Below are 17,269 nucleotides of genomic sequence, written 5' to 3' on the forward strand. Positions count from 1 at the left end.
GAGAGATTAAATTTCACACAAAACATCTGTTCTATCTAGGTTATAGTCCCTACTTTTAATCTTTGGTAATCTCTTCCAAGATATGTTTCCTTTTTCCAAATTTTAGTTAAATTAAAAATCATATGCTAGTTCTTTAAAGACCCATACACCTCTTTCTACAACTACTTTCTTCAAATTTGGTGAATCATTTCTGTTTACTTTCCCTGTAGCCCTTGTGCCATGACTCCTTATTCCCCAGCTCAGCGGCCTGTTTCCTCTCATATAAAAGTTTCTCAAAGAAAGACCTCAAACGTCTATCTGTTGATACATGTTATGAACCCTACTCAAATGAATCTATGGCCACTTATAAAGAGTTTGTGTTATTGTCTCCTATAACAGAAACAAAGGAAAATGAAGTAACCACAATAAAAATATGAGGCAATTTTATCAATTGACTTTATTTCCTTTCATATGGTAATCCCAGCAGTATATGATATTTTGTAGATAAAATACATCATCAATTTTTTAACCTTATTACAGATCATCGGTTATGTTATATTGTCCCGAATAAAAAACATTTGGCATCTGTAACAGTCTCCTGGTATTTGCAATCAGGTTCTAACAACAAATTGACATATAGTCATATTAAAATAAAATCCAAACACAGTAAGAGGCCAATACAGTTACCAAATAACGAATGGTAGGATTCAAAGAAAATTATTATTAGCATTAAATCATTTTAGTTATGAATAAATAGTAATCTAGTATTAGAAGTTCCTTGATGAATAGCTTGGTAACTTGCTGGTAACTTAAAAGATAATATCACTGACATTCAAATATAGTTTATACCCGAGTCCACTGGCATGTACTGAACTGCCCACTTCCGTTCTAATTGGTGAAAACCTGTCTTTTCCATGGTTGGCTGACATGAATAATTATGTAGCACTGAATAAAAAACAGAATATTTTTTCTAATATTCCTAAAAAAACATTCAACAGTAAATTTTTTTTTGTTGCAGCTTTCTGTTTTCTTTACAAAGAATTTTTGGGCCCATTGCTAGCTACAAAAAAACATGACCTATATTTTATCATCGCAAAAATAGCCATTATAAAACTAATTTTGCAGCCTCAGTTTTTTTGAACTGTGAAACAAAAGGTTCAAATATTCAGCTTTTTTAAAAGCTCCATTCATTGAAAGCCTGAGAAATGTACAATATGTTTAGGCAGACTGTTAGTACTTTGATGTGATGATGTATTTAAAAAAGGAGAAAAATAAGAAACTTAACACTGTAAAGGCTTTTGTTTTGTTTTTGGATTCTTCAGAAACTATTTCTACAAATGTTGGGAGGGAAGGGCTTCTGGATGTATTCAAGTTAATAGTATACTCATGTCCTTCAAGTTCTTCCTTGTAAGGTAAAAGGATCCAAGATTAAGGCTGAAATTCTTAAACTGTTCAACAATTTTGTGGTGCATCATCAAAAAGGGGGTATTTCATATATATTAATTTAGCCTCAATGATCAACATTGTTAAAATTCAGTTGCGGTGAAAGAAAGATCATTCTGACCTCTTCAGGAACCAGCTGGTATATGGAAATTTTGATCACCGTATTTTTTTTTTAAAAAAGTGACCTTTTCACCATCTTCCTTATGTCACAAAATAAAAGTTCTATTTTCTATGTACTGTATATATACATATATTTAGAAAAATATATAAAAAGACAGTAAGAGGCAAGTAGAGGTATGGCTGGCATTTAGTGTGTGCACCGAATGCTTTTGAAAGGAATTCCACACACTCATTTCGAAAGCACAGAATGTCCTACTTAGATAGCTGCAGTGAACACGGATGTGACAAAATCATGCACACACTGGTTCCTGCTTCCCAAATCCTCCGTACTGTGGATGCGAATGAAAACACTGTGGTAAAGGACTCATCTTAAATGCAACACTTTAAATAGAATATATCACAGATTTTTACATTAAATAGAGGAAAAACAATTATACTCTCATTTGCCAGTGTCTCATTTTGCGTGGCACCTTCAGAATTGGCAAGTCTCCCCTGCTTCCCGTTTCTACTTCTCAGTAAGCAGAAGCTGGATCGATAATCAATATACAGTCTGTTGCTTATTGTATATATACTGTGAGAGTTTGGAGAAGAAAGTAGAGGAAAGACTAAGAGCTCCTCATGTTCACCCAGGTGCTAGGGTCAAACATTTGAGTCTTCGTCTGTGATGCTGGCACTGGGGGAACGGGCTGCAAAGTCTTTAAACATGTCGTCTTCTTTTAACATGTGCTGGAAAACAAGGAGACGGGGGGGTCACACACTGAGAACCAAGAGCTCAGAACTATGCATTCTGAAAAATATGTGCAGTCCTTTGGGGTTATTCTGAAAGACATTTTTAAAATAACATTTTCAATTCATTTTACCAACTTACTGTCAGATTGTTGATGCCTTCAGAGAATGCACCTATCTGTCTCACTGTCCCTTCTGAATCTTCCATCTGCAAAGAACAGACCACAATGTGACATACTCATTTTCATAATTTCAAGGAGAGCGCAGCAAAATGAACAAAAGTCTAAGAAGAAATAATGGAAATGGTACTGAATGGGGTAGGAGCAACAGAACACTTTTGATGATAATCTCCTCTTGTTAGTGCCATCGGAAGTGAAAAATTAGAAGAAACATTTTATTGACACATCTAGGCTAATGACTTTGGTAACAGTACCAAAGCTATATGCAGTCCCGTGACTTTAATCTGAAGAGGTTAGGTAGTATGACCTCTCCATTCCTGACTTGTTTTAATACACAGATTTCCCTAATACCGAGACGGTATAAGACAGGTAAATAGCACAGGCTTTGGAGCCAGCCTAACAGGTTGAAGAAGTCACTTATTTCTCCATGCCTCAGTTTTCTTATCTTTAAAATGAGGATAACAGTACTCCCTACGTCTTAAGATTACCAGGAACATTAATATATAGTAAGTGCTTAGGATAGTACCTGGAATGTAGTAAGCGATCTGGAAGTGTTTACTATTATTTTATTATCTTTATTTTTAGTTATTTGAAGAAAACATCCCTTGATTAGCAGATACAGCGTACAAAGTTTCCACTTAGTGCTTGAGTGCTGGAAGTGCATTCAAAGAGGTAGTAGGATTGTATTTACCTGCTCTAATCGGTCCAAGTCATCTTCATCATATAGGCGCATGTCCAAACCAGGTTTAAATCCTTTCTTAGATGCACTTCCTGATGCCTGTCCCAATTCCATTGGACAAACGTATTCTTCACCATCTTCTTGTTTCTTCTTTCTCAGATTCCCAAAATTGCTGAAGGTAAGTTTCTTTGGCTTTAAAAGAAAAGCAAACGAAAACATCCAGGGATTTGATAAAATTCATATGACAAAGGATGGCTAACGTAATTTTTTTGTACCTCCCCTCCCCTACATGTATAATTTAATTATTCACTCTGTAATATAGAGAAAAGCAACTGGATGATTAAATTCATATAAAACAAAAACAGCAGCATCCTAGCCATATAAATGATGCATCCAAATATGATAAATGATCCTTGTTATGAATCTCAGAAGATTAATCTTATTCTTATCCACACCAACTAGCTGGATAGTCACTCTGATAAGCAATATATGCCAAGAACCTTAGCTATGATTAGACAGCACTTAAAGCAATGGGATTTCTCAGGGCTGAATCCAATTTTGCAAGGTTTTCCAATTTAAGATCAGCAAAAGGAAATGAAATGGTCTTTACTATATTTTCTCTTTGGGTGAGGCTATGTTTATCTTGTATGCCTATTCTGCTTCCATACAGGACTAGTAGTGCCTGCTAAAACAATTCTCACTCTTTAACAGACTCTTGCAGAGGTTTCACACCTGGCACATCTCTTAAAGGAGAAAAGGATCCAAAGAGACGGTGCTCAGGTAGATAGAGGGGCTTAAAAAAAAAAAGAATTTGGTACATGCATCTGGAGGAGCGGGAAAATCCTATCTGCACATTAAGTTCGTTGAGATAACACGTAGGAATGATTTCAAAGAAGAAATAATAGTCTGAATTTGGTAAGATCCACAAATCCAGATAAATTAGGAAATATCCAGTCTCTGCTGGTCTTCCTTCAATCATCTCTTAAGCATTTTTTCCTGACTTGCAATGCTGGTCAATTATAAGCCAGACAAGCTGAATCTGTGCAAGGAGAAATCTTCCTCTTATATTTGACTTATCGGTAGGGAAACAGGACAACTGCAGTCAGCATTTGGACCCAAGTCATGAGCTCTCTGCATTAGCGATACATCGATCACAGAAACCAACATCATGCTCTTCCTTACTGTTAACCCTAATAAAATAATTGACTTGGCAGAAACCTTCAAAATGCATTTTCTCAACTACTCTTAAAGATACATATACCTTCAACCCATCTATAAAACTTAGTAAACCTCAGAAGATATCTTATATCTTCTGAGGTAATGGGTAATGGTGAAAACTGAGTCATTGCTTCAGGCAATTACTAAATGGTACGAGCTTGAACCCACCTTCACTTTGGCAGTAGCCGTTAGTAGTACATAGTCTGGTAATTCCATGGCATCTCGCTTCTGGCGTTGGGCCTCAGCACCGATAAGAAGGTTGAAATGAGTGGCCAAATGCCTTCGCAACAAAGTCTTATTTGGTGGGATGTTCAATAACTGAGCCATTGTTTCTACATTAAAGCGAGGTTCTAGAACCTATAAAAGAAAAAAATTCAAATTGTTAAAAGGCACCATAGGTCATAAGTGTTTGTATTGTGCTGTACAATTAGCAAAGCTCTTCCATCTCGATTATCTCCAATGACCCTGTCAACAGCCCAGTGAGGTAGTCAGGGTATGGACTCTGATCTTTAATTTACATATCTTTTCTTCATTTTGCCAAAGTTAATAAGTGGTGGAGCTGGTCTTGAAATCCAGGCTTCAGGCATTACAATGTCAGTGCTTCTGTCTCTTTGGGGTGTTGGCTTTGGAAGCCAGCTCCTTATGCAAACAACATCAATATGCAGAACTACAATCTGTATCTTTGCAGGGGTTTTAAAATATGATCATATGAGAGACAGTGGCTAGATGTTATTCAACATGAAAGAGGACAATAAAAGAGAACTGGGCTTAAATGCAATCTAGAGTTATATAACATAAATAAAAATACTCTGAAAGGAAAGATCCCCTAGAAATAATGCAGGAGGGTCGGGTCAGATGATTTTAGGATCATGACAAGCAAACTGGTAATATCCTACACATTAGACCAAAGGAAACAAAATGAGTCAATATTAAATTGAAACAGAGTTTTACCATGAGCCCACCATGGACACCACTGCCTCTGAGGTTGGGGGCATATTCCGCCAAGTCCACGGAGCGTAGCCACTCCATCACTCGATGGTTGGTCCACTGCTGAACCTCTGATGGGGTGATGCTATTCTATGGGAACAAATCACCACCAAGAGCTTCAGTTATTGGCCACAGGATCCTAAATATTAAGCTGCATGTTCTGCCTAAAAGGTCTGCCCCATGGAGCAGTTACTCGACATCTCACTCAATACTTAAAGCAACTAGAAAAAGTGTTTGCTAATTTAAATTGTCTTTTAAAGAATTTAAGTCACAGAATTTCAAGCTTTCCTTCACACTAATAAAGCACTACTTCAGGAAAGGGATTCATTATTATGATATATTTACGTCTGTGGATTAAGGAGGCAAGAAAAAAAATACACCCAAGAAAAGGAGGAAGCATCACGGAAAAACAATCTTTGACTTTAGTTACACAAGTGGAACCACCATGCGGGGGTGGGGGTCGGAAGGAAGGAGTACAGAAAAACAAAGTCTAAGAATAAATGCGGCTGGACTGGAGCCTGTAAAGAGACCAGCTTCTCGTACTGTCTCCAAGAAGAAACGGGTCTTAATTTGACACACATGGACAGACACTGCATGGAAGTGTAGCCTGTAAGCCTCAATCTTAAATGCTACCTCGTCAGATGGGCGCCTCCGGAGACAGTTTGGTTCAAAGTTATTGATCCTCAGGACTTGGATGGCCCTTTTGATGCTGAGCTGGTGTAGCACGCTCACCACCTTCAAAGACAGCAGGTCATCCTGTAAAAGAGAACAGAAGGAGGAGCTCACTGCGCTGGCCCATGGCAGGCGACTTTCTTAGGGAGTCTCAGCAAACTGCAATAGAAATAGAAGAGCCCCTCAAACCAACATGCCCCAAGGGCTTGTCTGTGTTTTCAAAGCTTTCATTTAGTCACAGAACCCTTTTTCCTGTTCTGAACAAAATCCTCTCCAGAACCCCAAATGAATGCTGATCCCAATGAAGCTGACTCCTGGTGGTTTCTCTCTCCTCCAGACAGGCTCTGGAATTCCTTTGTTTCCTCCTGAGCTTGGAGAACTTGATCTGCAGATAAAACACATCCTTGGGCACTGGCCAAACTGCCCTCTCTTTTTCCTTTCAGCAGGTAGGTAAGAGCAAGCGATGCCCATTGGTGATCAAGGCTTGGTTTTCTGAACAAAGGCACATCACAGTTTTGGGGAAAATCACAATAGTTGCTCTTGTTATATTATTCTCTGGCCCTAAAAATTCTCTAATTCTAGAGTATCACGCTTTATCTAGCAGACATTGTGAACAATTTTGGAAAAACTATGTCAATTAGTGCAAAGGTTTTGGTGAAAGTTAGGGAGGAGAAGAGAAGTGATGTTATACTTATCACATATATGACCAATCAACCCTGAAAAACTTTCACCAGTCTGTGGCTGTTGGGAACATTTTCAAATATACCAAACACACCAAAACAAATTATTTCAGAAGAAGGTGATTTGGGGGCCAGTGTCAAGATAAGCACCAGTCTACTTCCAAATACACCCAGAAAATAAACAAGGAAAACATCCATTTTAGACACACCTCACTGATAACACATTTCTTATGAAAAATAAAAAGGAAAAAAATCTACCATAGAAATATATTTAAAATAAAACTATTAGACAACCAGTTTAAAGTCTTTCTTTTTTTTTTCTTTTCTCTTTTGAGACAGAATCTCGCTCTGTTGATCCAGGTAGAATGCAGTGGTGTTATCATAGCTCACTGCAACCTCAAACTCCTGGGCTCAAGCGATCCTCCTGCCTCAGCCTTCCGAGTAGCTGGTACTATAGGCGTGCACCACCACACCCGGTTAATTTTTCTGTTTGTAGTAGAGATAGGGTCTTACTCTTGCTCAGGCTGGTCTCGAACTCTTGCACTCAAGCGGTTCTCCCACCCTGGCCTCCCAGAGTGCTAGGATTATAGGCGTAAGCCACAGTGCCTGGCTCAGATTAAATTCTTGAGGATACTAACTGAGCAAAAAGTATTCCCTGAATTTTTTATGGATTGATTTCTCAAAAGTAGTGTCTCATAAGTTAGGAATGGTATTTACTTTTTTTTTTGGAGACAGGGTCTTGCTCTGGTGCTCAGGCCAGAGTGCAGTGGCTTGATGATTAGCTCAATGCAGCCTCAAACTCCTAAAAGCTCAATCTTCCTGCCTCAGCCTCCTGAGTAGCTTTGACTACAGGTGCATGCCACCACACCTAGCTAATTTTTCTTATTTTTTGTAGAGGGGCCATCTCACTACATTGCTCAAGTTGGTCTTGAACTCCTGGTCTCAAGCCATCTTCCCACCTTGGCCTCCTAAAGCCCTGGGATTATAGGCATAAGCCACTGTACCTGGCCAATATTTAACATATTTTAATCTAAGATTGGGATACCCATTCCAAACATTTCAATGTAAACTATTTTCATCTAACTAAAGCCTATCAGACTAAAAAAAATGTATAATGTTTATAATGTAACTAAAATGTTAAGTATTTTTGAAATTCTTTATAGTTTAAAGGATCTTAAAAGAAAAGACTGTTTTCTTTTAAATCGAAACAGAATTTTTTGCAATTTTTTAAATTTATGGAAGAGCTGACAAAGATAGTATTCTATATACATTTTACCTGGCTTTTAACATTTTATATAAGCATGATACATTCATCAAAACTAAGAAATTAATATACACAATACAATCAACTAAACTACAGACTTTATTCAGATTCCAACAATTTTTTCATTAAGGTCCTTTTTCTGTTCCAGGATGCAATCCAGGATATCACATTAAAACAGACTTTTTGTGACTTAGAACTTCTGGGGTTAAATTTCCCAAAGTAAGCTACTCTTTTATAGCCATGAAAGTTATACATATGCTTCTTATGATTTTAAGCCTGAATTTGCTCACATTCCCAGGAGAATATATTCACAGTTAGATTGGTAGGCAAATATTTACTGAATTTGTTCCAGGCAGAACAGGGAGCTATTAAAAGCAGGGATCTGGAAACAGCCTGTGAGTTCAATGGCTTTCTGTCACTTTCCAACTGTGGAAACTTGGTCACCAAGCTACCCAATCTCTCGATTCCTTTGTTTATGTATCCAAAAAAATGAGGGTAATAATAATAATAACTCAATAAAGTATTAATTGAGTAAAATGCTTAAAAGAGTGCCTGACAGAGTAAATGTGCAACATCCTACACATATGCAGGTTTCCATGATGGGCCCATCAAAGTAAGGACTTGGACTCAATGATAGAGAAGAAAACAAATCCCATGAGCTGAACTCCAAATTTCTTTGATATTGAGAAATTCCTACTTAGGCTGGCTGTTCCAAACTTTCCACTTATTTAAAGAAGAAGATACTTGTGGTAGTTGGGTCCATAGCCTAGTTTGCAAAAGGCTATCTAAATAAAAGTAACTTAAATACAACGTTAATAATATCATGGAATCTACAACAAAGTTCTGCTGGAATCCATCTCTCCCACTGTTGTTAAGTAGGGAACAGTCCTTTTGCTCACTGGCTGGTAGGCTAGAAATGGACAATAAGGAAGGAACCAGAGTGAAAGTTTAGGCTTCTTCCCTCCTTCTTTACTCCCAGTAACTTCTGCCCAAGCAGAACTGGGCTGAAGTGAGAAGGATGAGAAGTTTTCACCTAACCATTGTCCAAAGTAGAAGCGAAGGGACAAAAGAGAAGACAAGTCCCCGTGGATGTCAGCTCAAAAGGGCAGCGTTTTCTGAGTGGTCACTGCACGCACAGTTTAGAAATGGTCAGGGCTTCAACACTGTACATTCTCTCCATTTTTAAATATGTTTATGAGATATAATTCACATACCATAAAAGGCACTCAAAGTGTACACACTTCAAAAAAAACACACACAAGACAAAGTGCACACTCCAATGTTTACATTGTTGAATATATATAAACTTAACTTTCTGGAGAGTTTGGTTTCAATTAGGTTTCACTCAGATTAAATTGGGGTTTCAAATTATCCCAAGGCCATTGCAATTACCAAATGCTACAATTTAAGCTTCACAGGAAATATTCCCACCTCTCTCTTCAGCAACACCTTCAAACTCCGGTGGAATCATTATGAAAACATTATATTTTGCTTACACTATTTCTGTGTTTTTCAGAGAAAAAGAAGTTTTACTCCCCCAAGCCCCGTGAGGGAATCACTTACAACAGTCATGTAATGGAGCATTCGACCATCTACCCGTCCTTCATCAAACTGAGTTTTATACTGGGGGAGGCCAATATCATCCAGCCATCCTAAGAGAGAGAAAACAGTGTTATTACCAGGCCACAAAACACCTGTTCTCATGATTAAAAAGAAGATGCAGCTATATATAGTATCATTTTTTTTAAAAGAATAAAACCTCTTACTAGTGACCCAGTTGAAATCTAGCTTCCCATGATTGGTTTCTTCTTCTGATCCCAGGGCTTGCAGAGCCAGCTGGAGTTTCTTTCGATGAAGTGAATGCTTGATTCCAAGTTCCTGAAACAATGAACAGAAACACTGAATTTATGATGCTATCTGTACAGGCTTGATGCCACTGACAAAGGATGCAAATCATTCCAAAATAAAGCTAAAGACCCAGTTCTTCATTAAATTACAATAGTAACTTGGGCTAATAAAATGTTGTTGAACAAAGGGCCCTTAGAAAGCAAAGACCACCACGATTAGTTTAGTGTTGTGGTAGGCATTCCCTGGTGACTCATTTTCTTTGTAAGACAGGAACTGTAGCATGCATAATAGGAATTTTACTCTGATTTTGTACAAAATGTTAAATAATTGGGAAGAAATGTTAAATAATTGGACATACAGTGTAGGGTGCTTTTTGTTCCTTTTGCAAAGTAAAGTTGGATTGCATATATTACATTGAGAAGATAGGCCATCAATAAAGGTGCAAAATGATTTTGAGAAATATGGGCTTAGGGCTTATTATTATGCCTACATAATTATTTTTCATTAAAATGCCCATTGGCTTAAGTGTTTCATAAAGAGTCAAGACCAGGTCTTTCCTTTTAAGTCCATGATATAAAACAAGCACGAAGCAATTTAAAAACCCAACTTTTTCCAAGAGGACTTACTGGCTTCACTCACATGCCTTTCTGGAGTACAAAAGAATCCTACATTCATATTCGCTTTCCCTCAGTATCCATTTTGTAAACAAAATAGAGAAGCAGTCACCTTCTCTAGATCTTGTTGAGAAGCCTGCAAAAGCGTTTGGCCAGATATAATCCAGTGCTTGCCAGAATTCAGGTAGAAGCCCAAGCCCTGTTCCACGAGCCAACTGCACACTTGCTCCTTGGTCCATTTGGCAAATGGCATATCCAAATCACTATGGGAAAATGAATAACTGCATGAAAAACAATCCAAAGCCAATCCTTTGGCTTTTCATCAGTTCTGAACAACTGTACATTCCATAGATATGGAATTCCCTGATGATATACATTTCACCATGAAAAGCTTAATTTTTAGTATATATTGGAGGAGGAAGTCGTACCGGAGTTCAAAGTCATCTTCTAAAACCACTGCCTTTGTTTCAATGAAACCACAAAAGTTCAATGTGATATAGCAAGACCATGTTCTACAGAAAAAGACCAAGTTGAACCAATGTTGGAAGATTGGATTCCGAAACAGGAAACTCAGTCAGACTAAAAGAAACTCAAGTCTAACTTGAATGAACTTTAGCAGAATTATGGTTTCTCTCCAGGTGGTACCTGATAAGAGGAGGGCGATAAGCCATCACCGAGTGTAGTCTGAAAAAGCAATCAAAGCAAAATTCCTGTTTTCTTCTACTCTTGTGTTCTAAGAGAACATATGGCAAATGAGACTATTTGGTATTTGAAGAAGGACAAAGAGAATTTCCTCCTAGTTGAAACCTGTGTCCAGTGTTCTACCCATGTGGGAGGGACTGGGTTTAAAAGGTTTCTAGCCCATTATGCTTTTAAAAGATTTGGTATCGACAGTTTGTACTTTATGGTTGCCAACCCCACCCTTTCATGCTTAGTCAGTGTTGTAGCTATAAACCAGCTCTGAACTTTGATAAGAGTGTGGAAGTTCTTAGAGTCTTGTTTTTTTAGTAGAGACAAGGTCTTACTCTGTTGCCTACACCGGAGTGCAGTGGCACGTTGAGAGCTTTACTACAGCCTTGAACTCCTGGGCGTAAGCACTCCACCCGCCTCAACCTCCCAAGTAGCTGGGACTACAGGCATGCGCCACCATGCCCGGCTAGTTTTTTGTATATATTTTTAGTTGTCCAATTAATTTCTTTCTATTTTTAGTGGAGACGGGGTCTCGCTCTTGCTCAGGCTGGTTTCGAACTCCTGAGCTCAAACAATCCGCCCGCCTGGGCCTCCCAGAGAGCTAGGATTACAGGCATGAGCCACTGCGCCTGGCCCTTTTTCTATTTTTTGTACAGACAGAGTCTGGCTATGTTGCTCAGGCTGGCCTCAAGTGATCCTCTTTCCTTGGCCTCCCAAAGTGCTGGGATTACAGTGAGCCACTGTGCCCGGCCGTTCTTAGAGACTTAATAGATAAAACATTAGGTACTCTTGATAAATCTAAGAATTCTAATAGAATTTATATCCTTAAGTGCTTTCACAGATTCCATCAATTACTAATGTTTATCGAGCAGTTATTGTTTGCCAGATATTTAACACATATTAACTCATTTAATCTGCACTAATCCCTTTTCAAGTAGATACTAATTACTATGATAAGAAAACAAAGGCGCAGAGCATGGAAGCCATCGCTCAAGGTCACCCAGCTGGTAGAAAATCGCAAGGCCAGAAATCAAATCCAAGTTGTCTCATTTTAGAACCTGGTCTTAACCACTATGCTATCCCATCTTTCTAAAGCTATGCCATAGAGTACTTATAATTATTGTCTATGTAAAACATAAGTCCAAGAACCATTCTAATACAGATGTTGTTGACACTTTAGCTCTGGCTCCTCAGCTAGTTTGCACAGTCCTCACCTTCTGTTTAGTTGCTCATCAACCATTGACAAATTGCACCACTGTATAGATGATGGACCCATCCAGCAGGCCCACCATAAGCAACGACTTGATTTAACCCAGTGACGGTACGAACACTGCAGGAGCTCATGAGGCCTTGATGAATGGTACAGATGCAAAAAGTCCCTCAGTTTGGCTGTTCTTACCTGTTAGACTGTCCCAAGTCTCGAGACCAACCCAACCGGGGCCCCGCAGTTGCCCTTGTCCCTCCTCTTTTGAATTCAGACTCAGACATGTCATCTGGGTTGAATGTCGTTGACTGACTTCTCCTAAGTCTGAAGAAGACACAACACGAATTGCCTTGTTAGTCCTGAGGAGGCCTTAGACTTGCTAATTGGAACATTTTTAGCTGGCACATATATTCGAGCCATGTCATTAACATAGCCATGTCATTAACATTCGAGTATGTCATTAACATAGACATTTGAGTTTTTAAACTTTAACTGAGACCCAATAAGTTAATGAATCCCAAATCACAACCTGCCTTCCATAAGAGAAATACAAAAGTCTTACAATTCCATACCGATTTTCAGCCAGTTTTCCAATTATCCCTACATTTGAGCCACATATAAGACAAGGCCCACTCCATTTGTTTGCTCTTTTACTTACTTTCCAAAGAATTTCATGATACCTCTGGATTTCTTTCTGGAATCTGGAGATGGTGGAGATATCTGGAAGGGACTGTTCCCCTGTGAACCTTTTGGCCGAGAAGACACACCAGCAAGATCTAGGTGCTCTGCTGTCTCCTTTTCTGTTTCAGCTATTCCAAGAACAGAATAAAGACTTGATGAATTTTTAAATACGGTATGAACATGATTAGATGTTAACCTTCTTGGTGTTAGCAACTGTTAAGAATTCTTCTTCTGCTGGTCTATAAATCAGTGATTTATAAAGGGCACCCTATAAGTATTAAACATGGAACACAAATGTACATTCTATTCTACAGTTTATTGTGTGTAAAGTTAATAAACTTAAAATTGCAACTCCTTTGAAGATTAAAAGAGTGTGATAGGATTGCCATATTCTTTCCTCGAGTGATTCGAATTCATAATATTAATAAAATTAGACTCAACATTGCTGTGGCACTTGGTACTGTTGACTACCTCCTGCATCCTTTAAAATCATGTCCTTTAACTTCCTGTCATGACACTGTCCTAGATCTGTCGACTGACAGTTCCTTCTTTGCTGCAACTCTCCTGTTTTCTTCTCCTCCTCCATTCTGCTCCAAGATTCTAAGTTGACTCTGCAGGATCTCTTGACAAGCTCACCCAAATCTAAGCTCAGCACTAAATAATAGCTTTACTCATCTATAAGTAGGTGGCATTAAAACCTCTGGGCCTCAACTCTCTCTCCAGTCTCAATATCTGAATGTGTATATTCCCAATTCGGTGTGTCAGGGATATTTGGGACTCTACAAACCCATCCAATTTCCCTGAGAGTCTTTTCCTGTCATATTTTCTTACTTGGTATTTAACTAACATTAACTAACAGTTTCCCTGTTACTCTAGTTCAAATTATATGCCATTTCCTTTTTTCTTAAGAGATGGAGTCTCACTCTGTCCACCGTGCTGGTCTCGGACTCCTGGCCTCGAACAATCCTCCTGCCTCAGCCTCCCAAAATGCTGGGATTATAGGTGTGACCCACCTCACGTGGTGTCATTTTCTTTTTGTTCCTTCTTCTCCTTTGGCATTTACACCAAATACATTACCAAGTTCTTGCAATTCTTTATTTAAGAAATGTATTCCAACCTATTATGTCCTAGGCACTGAGAGAACAAGGAACCAGATATGCGTGTTTCTTTTGATATAAAGAAAACCAACTTTTGATTTAGTCTTGTTGATTTTACTTTAAAAAAGTAACATGCACATTTGTCATGCCAAAGCTTGAACCCCAAGCCTGAACTAATTTAGTTCTTTTAGCTGTCCCTTAGCGGGCGATCCTATACTAGCAAACACAAGGGCTACCGCTCTCCTCAATATGAGGTTTAATGCTTCATAAAGGAAACTAAAAGTTGTACAAAAATCACAGAACAGTGTTTCAGCAAGATATACAAGTTGCGGAAGTTGACTTTTCTATAAAGCATAGCTGTGACTCTAGGTTATATTAAGCAGCATTTGCCTCAGCGTTAACAATACAGTTCTTCTAAGAAACATGCAAAAAAACTATTTGAAAATAGTTGTCTGAATTAGATTAATTTATATTATGCATCCAGTGTTCATTCTGGACATTTAAGCCTACAAAGAGAAAGAAGTCACTCTTGCTGGTCCACCTGAATAGATACGTAGATATCCACGTGAGGTAATGGCACCTCTTGGAAAAACCCAAAGGAACTTTTCCAATTTAAACCCTACAACCATGATGGGTACAGGTGGCCCTGAAAATGGTGCCTAGCTCATTCCCACCTCAAAACCACCGTGTTTCTACTTTTTATTTTGAGAACTTTCTCCCCGGCTGTCCCGTGCTCTACTGAGCTGTCTCTCTCCTTAGATCACTTTGGAGGTGACTTGTCACACAACATGTCCAGGTATTTCTGTTGTCACTAGATATTACCTCCACCTTCAAAGCAATAAAGTGTCAGAATAATGTTCCCCTAAGAGAAGTAAGCCTAAAATTATCATCTTCAATATTTTCTACAAACCTTATTGGGCTAAAAACATTTATTTCTGGAGGCTGGGGAAAATGTAAGTCTGAAGAAGGGACTGCACGGACTTGGGAGTTAGCGTGTGATGATATGTACGCATTTCAAGGGTGAAAGCCGGAAGGTACCACGCCAGGACATTCCTGCCCTGCACTCAGAGAGATGCTGTGTATTTCTAGGTCCTCTCAGTGCTACTCACAGGTGTCCTTAGCATTGGTTAAAACAGTGCTTAGGCTTAGAAGCAAAGCTCTATAGAGTCCTTTTTAGCAGAAAGTGAAAGGAACACTCTGGAATCAAGAACTCCATTTTCTGATTGCTGCCAGCTCACTTTCTAGAGATCACAGATGCCATGAGCGAGGATTAGACGGGTTGGAGCACAGCACTGGCACAGACTGGCATGCAGGGGTACGATACCTAAGGTGGGTGCACTGGCACTTCGTTTACGATCTTCAGATATCCCAACAACGCACACAATCACACGCAGCCCAATGGAGAGAACACAGGGGGATGACAAAATGAAACACAGATCAGACTCCTCCTCACAAAATGCGCACGGTGGAGGAAAGGCATGCACCACACTCAGCCGCTGAGGTTACGCACCGGCTCCAGTAGGACTGTCGATGTTAATTTACCCACTACCAAAACAGACAGGAAACTCTATAATGACGTCAATGGAAATCACGACTTTAGGTCTTTCCACTAAGTTTATACCACAGGAGACAGCAGGCTGAGAGTCTATATATCTTCCCACCGCTAAATTAAATCCTCCAAAGCATTTTTTGCTAACTTTCCCACCAAGTCACTCACCTTCGTTTCTGAGAAAGAGAAATGAATAAATGAACGAGGGCATAAGGGAAAGGAAGTGACTGCTCTCTTCCTCCTTCTGAAAGAATCAGGGCGAAGGCATTTTGGCCACACGTACCCAAGTTTGGGGCACTTGCTGTCCTCTTGTTACTTTTGATTTTAAAAAAGCCCCGGCCAAAGGAAGATCTGGCTTTTCGAGTGCCAAAGGGGTTGTCATCCACGGAGGCATTGTGTCCTGGAGCTTTGGGAGGGAGGCTCTCGAACGGGCTGCTTTCCGCTGGAGGTTTCTCCTGAAAGGTCGGTGAGGATAATGAATCTCAGCATGAATGTGCACCGTCACTAGTACCTGCCAGGCTCAGTGCTAAACAGTCATGCTGCACACATGAACGTATCTGAAAGAATAACTGAACTAACACGTTGGTTACCAATATCAAATGCCACATTAGAAGTTGAAAGAATCAATTCTGAGAGCTACTTAAGAAACAACAAAAGCAACAAGAAAAACACATTCACCACTAGTCTATAATCAATGTGTTTAGGGCCTTAAGTATTTAGGATACAAAAATTCTCAAATCTTATTTGTTTTATTCCTCAAAATACACGGAGATATCACATAACTGGAATAATTACCAGTGGATTTCTTACTTATCTAACAATTATGACACAGCTTTGGCTATAACGCAGCTCATTTACTTTTAAAACTACGTACATAGAAGCCCAATATAATTATTCTAGAAAGCAGGTATTATTCCTCAGCTTCTCTACCAGCAATATAAGGAGATTCTACTCCAATCATTTTAAATATTCTTCCCAAAGAATGAAAAAATGAAGGTGCAATCAGGAAGTGTTTACTTTGAGCTTTTTGGTTTGTTTGAACTGGCAAGTATAGTAACATAGTATGTTATGTTGTTTCAGTATCATACAAAGATGCTTTGGTTTGCTTGTTCTCATTTCTCTGATATCTCTTGCCCTCTGTTTCTCTTTTTGCAGAAATGGAAAGAAGGGCAAGGGAACACAGGCATTTATTATTTTACCCTACATTAATACTGCTCATAGTGACTGAAAGTTTATAGATGGCACAATTAGTGGTATTATAATCAATGTCTCAACACCGATGTCAAAATCATTTAACCACTTATTGAACTGACTAGACAAAAGGGACTTTGATTACAGCTGTCGCCACCGACTGCTTTGTCAGTTCTGTCCACACGTGACTCAGGCAATAAGAGCCAGCAGTTACGAGACACATCTGGAAGCAACCTGACTTTTGGATTATAACCTGCAAAGGTTATTAATCGAAAATCGAGGGTAAGAAGAAGTGGAGCACCTGTTAATTACATCTTTAAAAATACCGAAATGTTTGCTTTAGGTGGACAACGGTTGAATAAAATAACCTGCTGGCAAACTAAGAAGGGCTTTTTGTGAGGTCTAAGGAAGCCCAGTTATGGTCATGAAGAACATCAAATAGCATGAC

General features: G+C 38.9%; 1 protein-coding gene across 1 annotated transcript in view; it reads right to left on the reverse strand.

The window, feature by feature from the left end:
- Positions 1-1,906: 1,906 nt before the first annotated feature.
- PPFIBP1 (PTPRF interacting protein, binding protein 1 (liprin beta 1)) overlaps positions 1,907-17,269 on the reverse strand; it is a 57,060-nt gene continuing 41,697 nt past the window's right edge. The window contains exons 9-21 of the mRNA XM_012640961.1: positions 15,914-16,111; positions 15,406-15,438; positions 12,962-13,112; positions 12,499-12,627; positions 10,522-10,672; positions 9,714-9,825; positions 9,511-9,599; positions 5,965-6,087; positions 5,296-5,421; positions 4,513-4,701; positions 3,139-3,318; positions 2,411-2,476; positions 1,907-2,268 (exon numbers count right to left, since the gene is read on the reverse strand). Coding sequence (XP_012496415.1) covers positions 2,182-2,268; positions 2,411-2,476; positions 3,139-3,318; positions 4,513-4,701; positions 5,296-5,421; positions 5,965-6,087; positions 9,511-9,599; positions 9,714-9,825; positions 10,522-10,672; positions 12,499-12,627; positions 12,962-13,112; positions 15,406-15,438; positions 15,914-16,111 — 1,634 coding nt within the window. The 3' untranslated portion in view covers positions 1,907-2,181. The remainder of the gene's footprint in view (positions 2,269-2,410; positions 2,477-3,138; positions 3,319-4,512; positions 4,702-5,295; positions 5,422-5,964; positions 6,088-9,510; positions 9,600-9,713; positions 9,826-10,521; positions 10,673-12,498; positions 12,628-12,961; positions 13,113-15,405; positions 15,439-15,913; positions 16,112-17,269) is intronic.

The sequence above is a fragment of the Propithecus coquereli genome, unplaced genomic scaffold, assembly GCF_000956105.1.
Source record: "Propithecus coquereli isolate 6110/MARCELLA unplaced genomic scaffold, Pcoq_1.0 Scaffold16, whole genome shotgun sequence".
In the NCBI taxonomy this organism is placed as follows: Eukaryota; Metazoa; Chordata; class Mammalia; order Primates; family Indriidae; genus Propithecus; species Propithecus coquereli.